General features: G+C 47.8%; 1 protein-coding gene across 1 annotated transcript in view; it reads right to left on the bottom strand.

Annotated features, from left to right (window-relative positions):
- The window catches only part of IPO9 (importin 9), a 38,886-nt gene extending 25,854 nt beyond the window's left edge, over nucleotides 1-13,032 (bottom strand). Inside the window, exons 1-6 of the mRNA XM_056362061.1 lie at nucleotides 12,840-13,032; nucleotides 3,045-3,106; nucleotides 2,301-2,387; nucleotides 1,127-1,328; nucleotides 602-690; nucleotides 235-321 (exon numbers count right to left, since the gene is read on the bottom strand). Of these exons, the coding sequence (XP_056218036.1) occupies nucleotides 235-321; nucleotides 602-690; nucleotides 1,127-1,328; nucleotides 2,301-2,387; nucleotides 3,045-3,106; nucleotides 12,840-13,017 (705 nt within the window). The 5' untranslated portion in view covers nucleotides 13,018-13,032. The remainder of the gene's footprint in view (nucleotides 1-234; nucleotides 322-601; nucleotides 691-1,126; nucleotides 1,329-2,300; nucleotides 2,388-3,044; nucleotides 3,107-12,839) is intronic.
- Nucleotides 13,033-19,637: the final 6,605 nt, after the last annotated feature.

Raw genomic sequence — 19,637 nt, 5'->3', positions numbered from 1 at the left:
CACGTGCGCTGATACGTCACAAGTTAAACTTAATTATGGAAACTAAGTCCCAGTATCAAGGCATGCACGTAGAGGGGGGAGCTGGCCACTTTACATGTATTAAATTAATCCCTCTTCCCCAGAATTACAGCTGACAAGAGTATGTAATTCTCCAATGTTTTGTTTTCATATCAATGTTTAGAACCTCATGCAGTTTGAATTCAATATATTTTGTATGGTAGGTTAAACTCTTGCCTTTTCCAGTTCCTCCATGTTACAGATCATGTGGGCACATGTGGTAAATATCTCCACTGCACGTGACCTTGTGCGGATACCATACACCTAGAAAAAAATTTAAATAATAGATCAGGGACACAGATATTTCCTTTAGTTTTCTTTTAATTGCATTTATTTTTTCCTTTAACTTGATTCTCTCATTTTATCATTGGCTTCAACATTTTTGTTGAAACATTAGCTGCCATCAACTATCACACCATCAAGAAAATTCCTTAAGTCTAACTCATATTACAGTACAGCTTAAGCATTAAATCTGGAGCTTCTCTGCTCCAAGAAACAACCCCACCAATACCATCCAGTACCATCTTAGTAGTGAAGATTGTACCTCTGCCATTGTGAAAATTTTGTACATCTCTGGAAGAATAACAGGAGCAACGAGTGGCATCTGTGTGTCTGTCACTTCCCGTGTAAATTCTACAAAATGGAAACAGAAGGGAAGTTCTTATAAGAAAACAAATTCATAGGCAACAGCAACAACAGAATCTTTGGGAAACACTAAGCATACTGGAAACCTGTTGATTTGTACTTTACACCAGTGTCATCTGGCCTACCCATGGCAATCCTTGAAGGCAAGCAGAAAAATATCACACTAAAAATTGCAGGTATCTGGAAAGCACGGTGTTACAATCAAAGTTCCTCCTGAGCTATAACTTGTAGCACACACATTCTTCCTCAGCTTTCACGGCATATAATGAACACGCAATTCAACAGTGACCAACAAGCATCACGCCCCGGAGAAGAGAAGCAGAAAATTCTTTGATTTGGAGTGAAAAATGACAGAATACTAGCATAAGGAAAAGCTCAAACCACTTCCCACATGAGCCTGGCCAAAGCTCTCGCATACACGTACCTGTAAGCACTCTCATGGCTCCATGCACTGCATTCACATCTCCACTAACCAGCATCTCCATCAAGAGATTGAAAAGCTCAGGCCAGGCTTCAGGCCAGTCCCAATGGGCTATTGCTGAAACTGCATAAGCGACACTCGAGCGCACTTTGCTGATGGATTCTCTCAGCCCATTGGGCAGGAGCTCCCTAATAGCAACTTTTGCCTGTAGAGAATAACATTATTTAGCAGAACAGATCCCCAGTCATAAAACAATTTAATAAAAAAAATAATTTATACCTATGACTTTTGATTGTCATAGGTATTGATATTGATTCAACTTTGGTTTTACAAAACCACTCGAGACAACAAAACTTGCACACTACACCCCATAATTTTTTTTACAGAAAAGTGCATGGTGTGTTTTAACATAGCATTCTTCTCACACAGAGCACTTGGTCAAGCATACAGTAAATAGCCCACAGCTGCAACTAGACAGGATGTAGATAGCTACATGGAAGACATCCAGAGTTAGCAGAGATAAATCCCAGCTCCAGTGTCAGGGACTATGTTTGCTTACTTTGGAAGATTTTAGTAAACAAGAACTAGTCACCCAACCCTGAAGGGACAGGAAAAAAAGACAGCACTTCTGGGGCATAATTCACAAGATTTATTTCAAGCAATTATCTCTGAATGGGATGAATCATACCTTAGATGCAAGAGAGAGTCCAGTCAAAGCAGTAAAGGGCTAGAATCTCTGGCCATTTTAGCTGTTAGATACTCCTACTGAACAGGTTTTTAATGAAACCCAGCAGACCTTTAAACTGAAATTTGTCACGGGAAAATAGTCTCTAAGTCCCAAACCAAAACCCACAAGTTTTGGCAAATCTCTGAAAAAGGACTGCCAGAATCAGTATTTGTAAAACTTACAAAGCAATTTCCTTCTAGTCTTGCTTTTAGAGCAGCAGAAACATTACAGCTGACTTTTTCCTACAGAAATTAGCCCAAGCTTCCCAAGTCTAGTGTTGTTTTAAGCAACTGAGAACAGATTTTCGAAGTGGAAAATGTCAGAAAACCTTAACTGAAGCCATTAATCCTCAAATACACAAGTGCACTGGCACTTTTTAAACCACCTACAAAATCAATATTCTTGATGGATAAAGTGTCTCAAAGTAGACAACATGAAACCAAATCTTACCCTTTCTGTGGTCTCGGGAGGTCTAAACTTTTCTGACTGAGAACACCAGTGAGTTTCCACATACTGTTTCAAAATGACAGATGCTAGCTGCATTAGAAGAGAGGTCAAGAATCACCAACAAATCTTGCAACCATGGCAAGCGTCACCCCTGACCCATTTGCTCAGCCCCTTGTCCCACCACGCTGCTTTTAGGGAGGCAACAGGGCTTGCCAAAAACACAAAAAATCTTTGTGAAACAGACAGAAAAAAGCTACCACAGTAGAAAGATGAACTGATGACTGTTCACTGAGCAATGATGGCCTGTACAACACTGACCCAAGGCGGGTCAGCTTCATTTACTCACCTCTACAAAGGCCCAAGATACAGGCCACAAGTTAACTAAAGAAATACTGAACCTAAACTTGCTTTTCAAGGAGGAAGACACCTACAGCAAAAGCTGCTGCAAAGAAGCCACACTTCAGCTTGCTGATGCCTACCATCCACGTAATAAGTCGTGCCCGTTCCCAGTACAGTACTGTCTCAGCACCAGGCTTATTAAGTCCAAAAAAAGCTCTATTTATAATGAAGGTTAACACTTGAATAGTGTTGATAAAGAAAGTAACAACTCTAGAGAGATGTAAAGCTCTTCTAGAGAAGCAGTAATAGAAAACTACCTCAAATTTTTCACCTAGAAACATGAGAGAATATTTTAAATACCAAGGAAAATACCACCCAAATTTTTTCTGCAGTTCCAGGAAAACTCACCTGACGGATGGCCAAAGCTCCCTGGGGATCTACAGTCAGTTCTGCTAAATGAACACCAAATTCTGCAAGAAAAGAAAAAAAATTGTTAGTATCATAACTTCTATTCCCACACAGCAAAATTCATCAAGATTTTTGGAGAAAGACATCATACCAATTGAATGACTCATATGTGGGAAGAACACAATTCCATAGTGTAGCTACTCAAATGAATCATGAGCATTAACTCTCCCCTATGCTCTCTGCACAAACTTCATTTATTTTTTCAGCTTATTCTTTTCTCTTGCAGGCGAAAAGTTTCGCAGTGCAGGCTGGTAACAAGCAAATTATTTGCAACTTAAAACAAATTAAAATAAAATCATATCTACAATGTAACATCATTAGTCAAGCTCCTACATGAAGAATGCATGGATAAGATCTAGGATGGAGTAAGACCATCAGCGAGCAGTCCCTTTTCGGACAAGCCGGGTTCATCCAGAGAGTGCTTTGGGAAGATCACTTCAGCTGTCCCAAATCACACCCTCAGACAGCTGAGAACGAACCAAGCGCCTTCCCGAGCAAACCCTGCCCAAGCACACTGACACCAGGAACTGCCTGTACAATCGTTCAGGCTGTGGGACATTCTCCAGCCAGAAATTTATCCAGAAAAAGCAAGAGCTTCTTTCAATTGCCAAACAAGCTCTGTAACAAAGGCAAAATTAAAATGCTTGTAACAGTTCTGTTCATGACTGAGCACAGGAAATAAAAAGCAGGAAGAGCAGCTGTTCTAGTATGGTAAATCCATATGCCATGATACATGAGCTTAAAACTGCAACTTTAAGTTCCGGGTAGCTGACAACTGGACTAAACATTTCATTTAATGTCACTAGTCTTCTTAAGAAATGTTTAAGATTTTAGTTCTAGAAACTGTGGAGCAGAAGGTATGCCCTGAGGTCCCTTTAGCACAACCTGACTACTGTGGATAGGTTAAACGTGCTGACAGCATCCCCAACAAAAATGTACAGAAAATTCTTCTCAAAGGAGTTCTGCAACTCTCCTTAGCAGCATTTTTGAGTGCTTCACAAATGCAGTTATCTGAGTTTCTCCTAACATCCACCTCACTTGTAAAGGCTTTTCTGTGTTGGGAGAGAATTGCCTCTCACTTTTCCATGCTTACACTGAACATGCTCTTTCAACCTTTCATCATAGATCTCCTTAAAAAAGGAGAAAAAACCCCTCTTATCCTAGCTGCAAAAGCAGGGAGCCTCATTTGGAGTTCTTAACATAATACTCCTCTTAACTAGTAGCAGTAATTATTCTTCTATCTGTCTGCAATATTCCAGACTTGAGTATGGCATTGCATTACAGCCACATTTTTAAAGGGTGTGTATGAACTAAGAAGCCAGAATAAATGCAATGGTTTCACATAGTTGTAACTCACTAACATGACTATTTTGCCATCTTTACATCTCTTTGCATATCTGCATTTGATTTTTTCCCTTTACATATGGTACTCTGCACTTGATTTACAATATTTTGTTTCTGATTTTAGGCCATCTCTCCAGTTTTCCAACATCTTTTTAATTCTGCTTCCCAAGCAGACTGCGGTGCCACTGTTGGTAACTACAGGCATACTCACTACTGCAGCGACCAAGAGCTGTCTTAAAAGCCCCTTGGGTTTGACAATAACCCACTGATAACTACTCTACACACAGGCTTTCAGCCAACTGTGTATCTTAAAAATATTACAAAACTGCATCTCTTAACTGATAAATAACCGTTGTGGCAAAATCATATCAGGAACCCCACTGAACTCACATCATTCACGCACAGCGCTTGCTTGTTTAAGCAATAAGCCAGCTCTCCCATCAAAGAAAAATTACATGGATTTATCAAGAAAAGATCATATAAAACAGCATTTGCTGCATAGCACCTATTTATCCTGTTATGTTGCAGACACTGGCGAGCTGTTTAATGACCTGGTCCAAGAATCTTTCTGGGGACTGAAATTACATTGGCTCCTCTATTCTCAAAGAATTGGTTTATTATTGGTTTTTTCCCAGTTGGCTAGGAACTTTGTGTCTTTATCATGGATAACTGCAGTTAAAACGCATCCCTTGGTGTTTCTTCCACTTATATTTTGTAGATTTGAGATATCAGAAGCACCAAGTCTTCTTCCCAAGATAGAAGTCTGTAAAACCAAAAGATTAGAAACTTTTAATGAAGGGGCTGGCATAGGGAACACTTAGCAAACACTTTTCCTCCCAGCTCTGCTTCTCCTCCATTAACCTCAATATTAGCGAAATCCAACTCTCCTCCTTCACAAACAAGCTCCATCTACCACACAACCAGTTCATGCAACCTCTTCATCTCCAGCTTTTTGGAGAAATTAAGTGAGACCGAACCAAACCAAACAGTATTAAGCAAGCAAGGAGAAACAAATGAACAGGACTTTCTACTGAATCACTGCAGTTCACATCCTGCCTTGCTGAAGTGGGTCAGCACTGACCAAGTCCAGCTCAGCACGTCCACACAGAGCTCGTTCGGGAGCTGCTACAGGTCCCTTGGAGTTGCCTCTGCTGCCAACAGAGACAGGCAGCAGCAGAGGCCCTGGTAGTTGCTGCAGCCAACCCAGGTGAATCCACTGCACCATGGGCACCAACACTCCAAACTAAAACATCATACAGTTTGCAGAGACCAGACCTCGCAACCGCAGCAGCGTCAGAAACAGACCACTCCCTTCACCCAACATCTGCCCACTCCTTGTGCATCAGTCTTCAGCTACGCAGGCAATGTTTTCCACAGGACTGGTTTTCAATAACATAACCATAAAGTAATTTGGGTTGAAAGGGACCTCGGGAGGTCATCCTGTCCAACCTCCTGCTCAAAGTAGGGTCAGTCATGGGGTCAGACCAGTGCAGAACATGGAGAGCATCTGCAGACAGACTAGGGAGAAATGCCAAGCAAGTACCTGAAGCCCAGCCATAGTTTTTACATGCTACAAACGTGCTTCTTTGAGGAACTTCTTCAGCATCCATCATGATGCTCAACAACTACTCCAAAAGCTCTCTCTTCTTCAGGACACCCCTGAAAACTACAACTGTATTTTTGTATTTTCTCAGTAAAGGACAGAAAGATTAAGGCCACTTCTCTCCAGCATCTGCGATGGCTTTAGGCATCTCACTTGAAATGTCTTTTTCACAACTTCGCACTACACTCAGCATGTCTGCAGCATTTCACAGTGCAAATAATGGCATTTACTGCTGTGAATAACCCTTCTTCCTGAAAGTCAGATTGTTTCAATTTCCCTGTTAAAAATTCAGTTTAATATTAAAATGTTAACTTCTGTTACAAATCCAGCTCAGTTTATCCATACACAGATTTCCACCCAGTTCTGCCCATCATCCACTCTACCACGATTCAAGTTACAGCCAAGAGACCACCATACAACCACGTGTTACAGTCAAGTCTCCAGAATCCCTTCTTCCACACAATACTCTGGTTTTATGGCACAAAATCATGTATTCAAGGAGGTACCCAATGCAATACAGAAATTACTCTCAAAGCCATATGCATTAACACACTTATGTTGGGAAGGAGCCGACCATCAGCAAAAGCACGCTGAACTGGTGAAGCACAAGTGATGCTACGAGTTTCATGCTATCATTGTACCTATAGCTGCTCTCCTGATACAAATGGACAGCAAGCTGTATCATGCAAATATCATCAGAGATTCAGTGGAGTTTTAAACCATTGATCTAAATGTGTGGAGCCACCTACTCTGAAAGATACTTAAAGAACAATTACAAGACCTGTAAAGCCAATATTCAAAACTGAGATGACATTCCAATCAAAGCATTGGGACTAGTCTCAAACAAGATGGACAAGAAACTTTAAAGAGGGTCAGAGTGCCCAGGCTGACATGAATCAGTTTGCTAAGGTCAGCACCGTCTTCAGAGCCACCTGCATATCTTGGCTTCTGGCAACAAACCGCACAAGGGACTGAGCTGAAGATGCCTTTCCATACACAGGATATCACAACACAAGCCACGCTGAAGACAGCCTTATAAATGCCTTTTCTACCTGCAAAAATGGCAAACAAACAGGTAATGTAGACAGGCAAAAAAAAAGCAATTCTGCAGCCTGGAGCCTGGAGTGACCACCACACTTCCAGAGCACAGGATCTGATAGCTCAGAGACTTAACACCATCACCATCAAACCCGTTATCTAACCAGGAAAGCTGGTAGCAGTATTTTTCAGCTGTATAAGAAGTTGGCATTAAATCTCCTTATCAGCATAATTTAGGACTCCGTTACAGACACTGCTCCTCTTCATAGGGTCAAAGTGTGATCCCTTCTGGTGGACGTGCACCTCCTGCAGAGCGACACTGTCCTTGCTCTGACATTCCTGCAGATGGCTTGGCCTCCATACCTGTTCTCCAATACAGGAAGACCTAGAGCAAGAGATTATTTTTGCACATTACAGAATTATCCTCAAGTTGTCATAATGACATCAGCCGTAGTGCGCACACATATACCGTCAGAGATGGTGTATGATGTTACCTGGACAGACTAAATAAAGGGGGAATGGAAACACCATTCCCATTTCACTGGGAACAAGTTAACGGTGGAGTCAAGCCAAGTTAGACACACAGACAGCAGCAGCACCACTCCACAGCCTGGAGCCCTCATTTCCCCCACCTTCTCCCTGAACAGTCCAGGCAACGCTTTTATTTATGTTCCATTAAAACCTAGAGACAACAAAGGTCACCAGGTGAACTTCCACCTTTCTGGAAGCTGACAATAACACATCTCCCATCCCCAAGCTGTCAGGTGGTGCCTATTCCTACACTTTCTCAGCAGACAGAAGATGCAGAAGCAGGAAAGAAGCTGAGTTTCTGGGGACATGTTTGGAAGTTGTTGAAGGGTGACATGGCAGGAAGAAACTGCCACCACACATCCCCTACCCCAAAGCTGACATCCCATATTCCTCCAGAACAGCTGTATCGAGTGAGACAGGAGCCTCTCCTGGACAGTTCAGCCTGCTCCAGAGGCTCACCTCTGACTGCATTTCTGCCCATCCCCTTGTACAAGCACCAGCCAGATCCACTATCAACCTGCTCCAGGGAGCAAACTACATCCTCACAAAAACCCGAACCATCTCAACCTGGCTAAAACCTGCATGGAAGAGAGCGGGGGCTAGCACGGGGCAGCCCACAGCACCCAGGGAGAGCTAACTGCTGTATGGGCTTAACTGCATTACAAACCCCTACCTGCAAACAGCCTACAAAAAAGGTGAGGGCAGAGCAACACTTCCCCCAACACACCTCCTGAGAAATCTTGGCATTAGGAACCGCCTGAAAGCAAGTTTGTATCCAGCCACCGTGTTCAATGGTTGGTGAGGAGGTTTTTCCCCTCCAGGAATGTCAAAACACTTTTAAACCATTTCTACCTCTAACATCCAACAGCAACGAGTTCCACATTTTGCACACGGGGGGGAAACAACCTAATTCCTTCTGCTTGTTTCAGACTCATTTTCACCTCACCTCAGCTTTATGAGAAGTCATAAATGATCACTTCCCACTCACCTTCTCTGTTGCTTATGATTTTAGAGCCTCCAATTCTGCTAAGTCTTTCACAGGCAGAAAAGTCAATGCATTCGCTCCTTCTGAGAACAGCAGCTTTTCCACAGGCCTGTGAATGTCTCCGTGCTGCTTTTTTACCGCACTGCTTTACCCCTCCTGAGAGCAGCAAGCCAGTAATGCATGCAGCGCTCAGACTGCAGAAGCATGAGGAATTTATGTCGCGCTTTGTTCTCTGTTCCCTCCTTAATGGTCCATTTGGCTTTCTGAGCACGGGCAGAGCCGTGAATGGGTATTTTCGTGAATGGGTATTTTCGGGAAACTCTCCACACTGACAATGGGATTTCTTCTCCCAGTGACAATAGTGAGGACAGCCCCTTACTTTTTAAGGTATCATCTGGGCTGTGTCCTCCTCTCCCAGCATTACTTCGCTGACCAACACTGACCCACACATACCGTTTGCACACTCGACTTACTCTTGTGAAATCATTCTGTAATTTTTGCCATCGATTCTCACTCTGGCCAGACCGAACAGCACTATCAGCAACTTCGCCACACAATTACTGACTCTTTTCCACATCATTTACAGATGTGCTGTGCAGTCCAGCTTCATGTGGGACCCTAGATTACCCCCCTGCAGTGTGAAACATGACCAGTCACTGCTACCTCTTTTCTTCAAGCTTTTAATCAGTTATTAATTCAAGAGGTGTCAACAGCAGTTTAGTTTCTTCAACAAGTTTCAGTAAGCGAATTTTTTAAAAGCTTTTTGGTAGTTCCAGGACTTCTTCAACAGTTCCTCTATTAAACACAGATCAACTCTGCCACAACAATCTCATGTACTCTGCTCTACTCATTCCAACTCTTGCCATAACGTTAACTATTACAGGCAGTACAAAAGCCATGCCAACTCACCTGTAACCACCCCAACATTCACCTCTCCACTCCTCACCTTAGCGCCCTTACTAAAAGCTGTCCTGTGTTTACCAACTTAAATTTATCTGGTCCCTAAATGACCTTAAGTGGCAATTTTTACAGCATAATTTGGAGCACAGTAATGTAATGTTTGAGTCCCTTTAAAACTCTTGGGAGATCCATCCTGTAGCGCTTGCTGTCTAAAGTAAACCGGCAAGTGAAAGTGCTTCTACTCATGCTTTAACGTGACATGGATTCTCCCATGTGACTCCTGTAGAGGCCCTTCAATGGGGCAAGTTAAGTCAACACCAGCACAAGGAATTCAGCTTTCCTGCAGCCCTATGCTCCTTTAATGTGTCTTGCACATCACATCACCTGGTGGCTATGAACACCTCTGAAATGCTTTCTGCCTCTGCAACATTCGAAAGCATCGCAAGTTTTATGTCTTCAACAGGTTCCTTTTTTTTTTTGCCCTACCTTCATTTATTTTGCACTAAAAGTGCCAACACTTGTGCTCTTTTTCACTGCCCTCACTTTTACTTTCAGCTTCTTCACATTGCCACATCTTTTGTTTCTTTAAAGTACTTCTGACACATATGATCTACATTTCTTTACCTCAGTAATACAGTGTTGGCAAACACTATTCCTTTAGTTCCTCCTCTTGGTTTTTGCAAGTCTTTCCATACCTAAGAAAGCACAGAAAGGAGACTCCCTCGCATGCTGCTTGACTAGGACAAGAGAAGAGGAATCACAGAAGCACAGAATAATTCAGCTGAAAGAGACCTCAGGACATCTCTAGTCCAACCCCTACGATCAAAGCAGCACCAAATCAGGTTGCTCAGAGCATTTTCTAGGTAGATCATACTCAAGGATGGAAACGGCACAGCTTCTACAGACAACCTGCTCCAAAGCTTGGCTCTCCTCACAGTGAAAAAAATTCTCCTTATACCCAGTCTGAACTCTTGCTTCAGTTTGCTCCTGTTTTCCTTTATCCTCTTCCTTCCATTCCCTCAGCACCTTGACAACTTCCTCATAGCTACCAGAAGCTGCTGTCAGATCCACCCAAAACCCCCTCTTATCTCCATACAGGAAAACCCCTCTGCCCCAGCTCTCCTCATTTTGTCAAGTGCTGCAGTTCCCCAGCGGGTTTGACAGCCCTTTGCTGAACTCCTGCTCGTCACCGTCCTTCCTGTACTGGGGGGCTGGGAGCAAGACCAGACAAGTATTATCAGTGTGGTCTAACAAGTGCTGACTAGAGAGGGCTGATCACTGCCTCTGATCCTGTTCATGCAGCCCAGATGCAGGTGGCCTCCAGGCCACGCTGCTGGCCCTGTCCAGCTCAGCGGCCACCATGATTTCCAGGCTCTTTGCCACAAAGCTATTCCCCAGCCAGGCAGTGCCTGAACCACATCCTTGTGGTGGGTTCTCCTATTTCAGGTGCAGAACTTGCGATCTGTTGTTGCTGAATTTCGGGAGGTTCCTCTCAGTCCATTCCGGCAGCGGGTCTCTGGGTGGCAGCCTTGCCCTCAAGGACATCAACCGCTTCCCCTCCAGTTTGGTGCCACCTGCAAACTGCATGAGAGGGTGCTCTGTAGCCTCCTCCAGGCCATGGGTACAGGTCCTGCAAGAGACCTGCGCTGTTCTGGGACTGCAACTGCAGACAAGTATTGGGTGACTTTAGGATATTTGTAAAACCGTGAAAAAACAGAAACATAGATGACTCCACTCCTCTTGCCCTTAACGTTATCCACCAAATATATTTCTGCTGCATTCCTGGGCTCTCAAAGGGACCTTACGGACATCCATCACCTAGCGCCCTCAAAAATACTCTCTTCTGGAAATCTCACACAAACTCATGTTTCGGGGGAAAAAAAAGTTGCCAGTGAAGAGCACGCTGACCGCGGTAGCTTTGCAAGGCAAAGGCTCTATGGGTCAACAAACCTCAAAGACTTCCAGACTTGTACCATCGCAATGCCAGGAAATCACTCATTAAAACCTCCAATAGCTGCACTGGCAACCCATGTTTCCTGGTAATCATCAAGGAAGACTTAACCTGAGAGTGTTACAAGCACATGTTAAGGGACCACACAACATGAAACATTTCATCAAACAACCTGCCTTCTCCTCATCACCCCAGTCTCATTCCCAGTCTCATCACATGCGTTCATCACAACACTATCCTCGACCCCGTCACGGCGTTACACCTTCCTTCTCTTTACTATAAACCTCCAATAACATTTCTGACCTATAGTTCAGGTAGAGAAAGACTTTAAAACACTTCACAAAACACTTTCCAAATGGCACAATCAGACAAAGGTAAGGCAAAATTTCCCAGAGGGTACATGTACAGCCAGCCCATCAAGCTGCCAGGCCACAGGTACATCTGAGGGCTGTATTCTCCAGTGCCCAGCTCCCGTCACAGCACATCACCTGCAAATCTTCCAGTGGTTTCCGCACATTCCAGTTCTTTGGGATGGGTCATAAAATTTAAGCTGAAGTAAAATTAAACATTACCATCAATAGGTTTTTTAACGGTAGCTTCCACCCAGGAAAAGCATCAAGTGCGTAAACCAGCTTAGGGCCACCATAAAAAGGCCAGATGAGTAATGGAATAATTAGAGAGACTGTTTGAATTTGAGGTGCTTGCTCTTGTAAGCTGTATTTTTTTCAAAGCCGTAGGCCAGCTGCCATCCAGCTCCACTGTCCTGCATCTCCGTAGCTCTCCACAACAGAACGGAGCACCGGTGTAAGGGTTTCACACAAGATGAGGGTACAGCTGTGCCCAGACCGTGCTCAGCCCAAACCACGCCACGCACGGCCGCCCGCCTGCGGGACCGGGGCCCGCACAATGGCTCGCAGGGCCAGAGGCGGAGGGGGCCACCGCCGCGGCGGGACAGGGCCCGCAGACAACGTGCAGCGGGGAGACCGCCCCGCCCGCCGTGCGACCGGCCCCGGGGCCTCGGCCCAGGCGGGAGAGGTGCCCAGCGCAGCGGGGTCGCTGCTTCGGCGCCCGCTCCCCGTCCTGCCATTAGCGCGCTCCGAGCGCCCCCCGGGCAGCGCCGGCACCGACAGCCGCCGTCCCGCCCGCCCCGCCTCGGAGGCCCCGCCGCAGGCCCCAGGCGGCCCCGCCGAGCGGCACCGGCCTCCGGGTGGGGCAGGGGCTGCTCGGGGGCGCCGGGCACGGGCCCGCCGCCGCCGCCTGCTCCCCGCCGGCCCGAGCGCTGCAGCTGCAAGTTTGGCCGAGGCCAAGGCGCGGCCACGAGGCGCCGGTACCGGGGAGGACGGCCCCGCCCCGCTCCGCTCAGCGCGGCCCGGCCTCACTCACCCTCCGTCACCTCCAGCACCTTCACCTGCTCCTCGGCGGCGGCGCGCACCGCCTGCACCGGGCACAGGATCCCCGTCAGCGTCTCCACCAGCGCCTCCTTCAGCCCCTGCGCCACCGGCCCCGGCCCGGGCCCGGGCCCCGGCCCCCCGCCGCCGCCCGCCGCCGCCGCGCCCGCCATCGACCCCCCCCCCCCCCCAGCTCCGCCGCCGCGCGCGGGCTCCGGGCCGCCGCGCGCGCCAAACGCACGGCACGCACGCACGCGCGGAAGCGGCGCAGAGCGTCCCGCCGGGCAGAGGGGACGCCGGGGCTCCGCGCGCCGCTCACAGCGCCCCCCGGCGGCGCGGCGGGACCCTGGCGGCGGGGCCGGGCGGGGCCTCGCAGCCGGCGTGTTCCCGCGGCAGCGGGCGCCGGGGGTGGGTGGGAGCCCGGGGAAAGCGCTGAGGGCCTCGGGCTCCCGCCGCGGGGCGCAGCCGCCTGGGCCGACCCGGCTCAGTTTCGCCTTCGAGGGGCACGAGGGTTCCCCACGGGGGCGCCGGGGGCTGGGTCCTGCCCGCCCCGCTGCCGCGTTCTGTGCGGGGCCGGGCCGGGCCGCGCTCCCGGGCAGCTGCTCAGGACCCCGCGGCCCCGGGCGGTCAGCGAGGCCTCAGGCTCCCGGTTCCCGTTCGAGCGACGCTGTGTGAGGCGGGGGCCGGGCGGCGCAGCTGCTCCAGCCCCGGGCACGCCGGGGGGCGCCGCGCCGCTTCCCGCTCCGTTTTGTACGGCCGTTCCTCGGGCGGCTGCACAGATCGCCGCGAGCAAGCGGCGCTGGCACGGGCAGCCCGGGCGGCGGCGAGGGGCACCCGTAAGCGGGTCCCGCTGGGGCCGCGGCGCTGCCGGGATCCCGCGGCCCCCCCGCGGCGCGGACCCGGCCCCGGAGCGGTTTGTGTGCGAGCATGGGCCGGTGCCAGGGCCGAGCCGGGAGGCGGCACGGACGGCAGCCGCGCTCGGACATCCCCGCGGTGCCACCGGCTGCGGTACACACTTCTTACTCCTTCCCGACAGGTCTCTTGTGCCTTCAGCCTCCCTCCAGCCGCGAGGAGCTGCTCTTTCCCGAGGAAGCCTGTCCTTCTTCCAGGCACTGGGGGGGGCGATCTCCTTGCCCACGCCACTTTCTGCTTGAAAGCTACTTGAGTAGTAGCTGGTCCCGGTCCCTGTCCCTACTCAAGCAACTACCTGAGTATCAAGTGATTACCTAGTAATAGATGGGCTACCACTAGGAGTATTTGGTTTTCACGTCATGGTGCTGTTTAACAATTAAGCATCCCTCACCACTTGTGCACTAGTGTTGCTCCTTTCCCTGCCCACTCATCGCTCTCTGTATTGTGTTTTACTCCAAGCCAGCTTTGCCAGCCTCTTCAGAGTCCATTCCTCTGGGATAACGTGTCCAGTCACATTCCTTCCCACCAATATATTTTTAAACATTCTTGTCAAGAGTGATGCAAGCAAATGCTCCTATAAATCATGCATGTGACTTTTGCAACCCAAGTTCAAGATCTCTACAAGTAGAAAGAGCAACTCAAAATACTGCAGAAACAGCAGGCTGCGTTCAGCTCCCTACAGCCACAGCTCAGAGGCAAGTGTCCCACTGCACAGCAGCACTGTCCCTGTCCCACAGCCACCCCCTCCCCGCCTCGCTCCAGCCCTTCCCCTGCGCCAGGCAAGGCCGGACAGACAAACTGCTGACCGGGCAGGAACCCCCTTGGCCGCAGCTCCCCCTTTCAGGGGAGCCCTGATGGTGGCTGGGGCCCGTCCTGTGCCCACCCCAGCCCTGCCTGGGCTCCCGGCGGCAGCAACAGCTCTTCAGAAGGCAACTTCACGGCCAAAGCAGGCAGTGAGGGGGCAAGAACGGCTCTCCAGAAGCGCCTCTGTGCTTACACTAGATGCTCTCCAGACAGCTGCAGTTAAGTGAAATCAGTCCACCATGACAGTTATAAAAACATCACCCGCACCACCAAGTTAGATTTTCTTCTGCTAAAGTTAGGGAAGTGGGGCAGATCTTTCCCCCTGAACTGAACAGGGCCACAGCTCAGGCAATGCCCAGCACTCCCCACAGCCCATGCCGAGCCACGCCACACTCCCTGGCAGCAGGCTGGGGACAGCAGAGGTCATTCCCGATCAGTGGCGCAGGTACAACCAAGTTAGGTTGGTATTTTTGCGGGGAGAGGAGCAGGAGAGCAGGCTTCAGCCGTGCTGCTTGCACCCAAAGGCGAAGACTGGGTCTTGGCACCTGACAGCACGGCCAGGGCACGCACACCCCCATCCCTTGGGGCTGCCTGCTCGCGGCGAGCACCCGGGTTCTCTACAGGGTGAATATAAAGACGACTTTTCTCTCTTCTTCCCAATCCAAAACACTGCTTCTGCTGGAGGAACAAACATATGTTTGTACAGGGTGTAACTCTTGCTAGCCGGGGGTCATCTGCTCATCTTTGCACTGTTCTAGTATTTTGGCTTAGTGGAAGACACAAGCAAATTCCTACCGCCCTGAAATCAGTGAGACAGGCCCAGGACTATCACACCAGACTTCCCGCTGGCACCCAGTGCTGGCTGGCTCACGTCAGAACAGACACATCTGTGCAAGTATTTGTTAAGAAGTGACAAAAATGATCACAAGTCAGAGCTGTTTTCTTTGCACTTCCTAACATCTCGCAGAAAACAAGGATGCGCTTTAGGGAGAGGAGGGGTAGGTATCCCACAGCAATGCTTGTCTGGCCCATACATACTTTTTTGCTCAAGTGACCATACAACTGCCCTGAATGCTCCAACTTATCCTTCTGTATTTGTAGAAGTTACATTTATTTGAATCTGCCAGGCTTTTTCAGGTTTGAATTCCCATGTGTTTTGTACACTGCATGGTCTTTTCACATATTTTCTGCATAGATGCTTCCTGCAAAGCCAGTGGACTCGGAGCTCGTCTTTCAAATGCCATCCATTTTGCCTCAAAGCCAAATGGGTTCTGACATTCATCTTTCTTTTGACATGCTTTAGGGAAGAAAATTCAGTCACCACAAAATATTATATTCTCATCACGAAAAGATATTTTATGATGAACTCCTTGTTTCCTCCTGTGATGTTTCAACTCACAGGTGAGGGACACAAGCCCTTGAGCTCCCCTGTGAACCTGCGCCAAGGAAGACCCCACAGAAGGATGTGCAGCGGACAGGGGACTGGTGTTAACAGCAAAAACCCTCCCAGAGACATGGGGGCCAGCACAAGGAACAGGCACAGCATCAACCCAAGTTACCAGGGACATAACATGGGACGTGCCTGACCTGTCCCCACCTGATTAAAATTTAACTCCAGGCAGCAACACAAACATGAAACCCCCAAAGCCCAACAGACACCAAAGCAGCCCAAACACGCTACAAATACTCTTCAACACTGGTTTTATCCTCAACAAACCCTGGGTGTGGAAATATTCTTTGAGCAAATTAGGTGTTCTGTAGACAGGGAGCTACTGTTTTTACTAGCTTTTATAAAATACTCATACGATTTTAGATGCCTAGCTCACATAGATCTGGATGCAAGCACACACACATACACACACAAAATCTGGCCCAGTATTGTGATTAAACAGCCAAATACCTTTAAAAACATTACCATAAGTAGTAGGATTAAGAAACATTTCAGAACTTGAAAAACTGAGGTACATAAGGTACCTTCATGAAGCTGCACCTATTTCTTTTCAACCGCCTTTTGGCAAACCCTCCTCTCGGCACTTGGGAGTTTTGGACCCAGCAGCATATCACATCATCACACATGCTGCTTTTTTTTTTTCCCCCCATAAAATATTTGTTCCTTCTACCCACGATCTTTTTATGGAACCCACTGATACCTTTTTTGTCTGTCTTGAATAGAAGCTGAGTGTTGAACCTGCGTGCTATTAGTCTAGCGTGACTGTTTTATCTCCTCTTCAGACGCAGCTTTTATTTTTATTAATGCTCTTCTCAGTGTGGGGCTGTTGCCTTCAGAGTCTGGCATGTTTATGTCCTAGAGGAGAACTCTCAATATGTGGCTTGTTCACTTCTGAAGAAAGGATAAATCTATTCTTCAACGCTGTAAACTCAACTCTTCTCTTGGAAAAGCACATTCATTTCTAGACTCACAGAAGAGTCATCTCTGCTCCTTCATGTTGCTTCCAGGTAGCTGCTGCCTGTGTGTATATTCTGGAGATCTTCCCTTCCTAAATCCCCTGTGACATGTAGCTGTGTCCCACAGATACATCTCCTGCTGCAGATACAGCAGCTGAAACTCTCATCATTGCTTTTCTCTTTGTTGATCCGGTCTCTGCCCTGGCAGGGCTCTGGCTGCAGCTGAAGTCCCTCGCTGGAATTCCCCTTTCCCTGAAGTGCACTAGCGCATAAACGGTCCTCCACACACGGCCAGCTGGAGCAAAGAGCATCTTTTGCGTCAAGCTGTAAAATTCACTGTTACTATGTATTTAGTCAGAATTAGACATCTCCCCTTCCCGTCCCTGGGTCAGGCTAACAAGTGACTGCTGAAGTCCCACGATGCACAGACAACATTTCAGTTCTGGTTTTCCCCTCTCGGTGCCATTTAACATGCAAACATGTGGCTCCACAGCTGGAAAGGGGACATTCCCCCTCCCCGAATCAATCGTTTGTACACCTGAATTTCAACTGTATACAGAATATTAGAGACTGATGTGTTGTCCCTAAGAAATTACATCCTTTTCTCTGGAACCCATTTTAATCCCTCAATAGCATACCTTGCCCGTCTTCCCATCGCAGAGGTGTCAGCATGGGCCATCAGCCAGAAGGTGCTGGGGAAGGGATGGACTTGATTACTGTTTGAGACAAGAAGTTTGTATCAAATCCCTCTTTTCTCCACTTTGTTCCACACATTTTTGTCTTTGATGGAGGCCAGTCGGGCTGACCACCGATCACACCAATAGCGCAATTCCAGCAGTGGTTTCTGCCTGTGGAAATAAATGCCGTGTGCGCATTGCCTGGGTGCGGGTAGAGAAAAGACGGTACGCGGTGGTGTAAGAAGAGTGTTAAGAAAACCAGCACTGCTTCAGACACCTTCATTTAGGCAAGTGCCGACATGACTACCTAAAATTTCTTTTCCCACCTTCTGCAGGGATCCATCCAAGGCTGCAGATCTGTGTGGATACCTGGCTACCGCTGTGGGTCACAGTGCAGCAGCCATCATTTCCAGTCTTCCTGCCTCCTGTGGTCAGTTCTGCAGTGCTCGGTGACTGGACTCGAGGCACCCCCAACCTGTGCTGGGAGTCACGAAGCCCCTTCATCCTGCGTTGGCTTCTGAAACCAGGGCCAGGCCCGAAGGGCTGCCCTGCAGACGGGGGTCAGAGTGCTGGAAAGCCCAATTCAAACAATTTAGAAACTTCAGGAACTAAATCCTGGAGCACTGTGGGCTTCAGTTTAAGACCAGGAACAGATGGAACCAAAACCTTGCCTCTCCTTCAGATCAGTTGCCTTCCTGGTGCCGTACGTGACCACCACTGACGCAGGAGGGCACGTATTAGTCTGCTCCTTATGAGGCGAAGAAAGTGCCCATCAAGCAGATTAAATGTGGCACAACAAACACAATCCTAATGTCTTGATGGATGGTACAGGCAGGCTTTAAATAAAAGGTAGGGTAACTAATTTGGTTTTTTTCCTATTTTATAATTAAACTAATGTAGAGGCCATAAGCTATTCTTATTAAAGAATTAGGATCTGAACAACCTAGGGAGATGTACTTTGTTGCTTTGTTCTAAAAAAGAAAAAAAAAAAGCAGAATGGGATGGGAAGGACTTGTTTGTTTGTTTGTTTTAGTTTAGCCTCTGACAATCTAGGATGGACAAGAGGAGGGGTGAAAGGGATGGCTAACCCCAACAGACCCTGCTGCTGGGGATGTTCTGCCCTCATCATCTTCCCTGATTAGGAATGTGCAAGGGATGCTCACAGAAGAACCCACCCTGAAGCAAGCAACAAATCTCTTGCTTATTTAGTTTGACAAAAATCAAACCCTAACCTAATCAAGTTCGCAGTATCTACATGGGGTTGAAATCTAAGGCCCCGTGGCACAGCAGGCACCACCATCTCTGCAGCAACCTCCAGCCACCTGTTCCCAAGGTCACAATTCCAGCAGGAAATAAAATACAAATCCTCAAGCAGATCTTGTATTTTAGGCACAGGTCACCCAGGGACGGGGGTTTCCATTTCTTGAAAATTTTCAAGCAATGATGTGGTAGTTTCCAGAACATCATGCTATAATTCTATTGCATTCTTAATCCTGATGCTAGATTTTCTTGTCAGGACCACAAAGGTCTCCTCTGGCCCCTACAGTCCACAACATGACAACTTTCCCTTGGTCCTGTACTGAATCATCAGGCTAAACTTAACTGCATCGTATTTCCTCTAGCACTTTTTGTTAGACAGCAATTCATTCAATGGGGGGGGGGAAAAAAAAAAAGGGGATACTGGGAGAGAAACTTCTGTAAACATTTTCAGCTACATCAAAACACTGTGCAAGCTCTTTGTATTTCAGGTTTGTTCATCTGCCCCTTTTGAAAGGGAATTACAGATCAGTGATGTACATGTGGTCAAGGTCGTCTTCGCCCACCAACACCACTTTTAGACAAATCATCTGTGCCAGGCTGAAAATTCTTTTTAACAGTTAAAAAACCAACGTGAGACTAAAAAGCACGCTCAATGTTCAAAAAACAAACTCCAAACCCACCCCCCTGGGACACCAGAATTCTTGCACAGTTCTGATTCACCACACAAATCCACC

The sequence above is a fragment of the Falco biarmicus genome, chromosome 16 (assembly GCF_023638135.1).
Source record: "Falco biarmicus isolate bFalBia1 chromosome 16, bFalBia1.pri, whole genome shotgun sequence".
Taxonomy (NCBI): Eukaryota; Metazoa; Chordata; class Aves; order Falconiformes; family Falconidae; genus Falco; species Falco biarmicus.
This window is presented reverse-complemented; position numbering and strand designations above follow the sequence as displayed.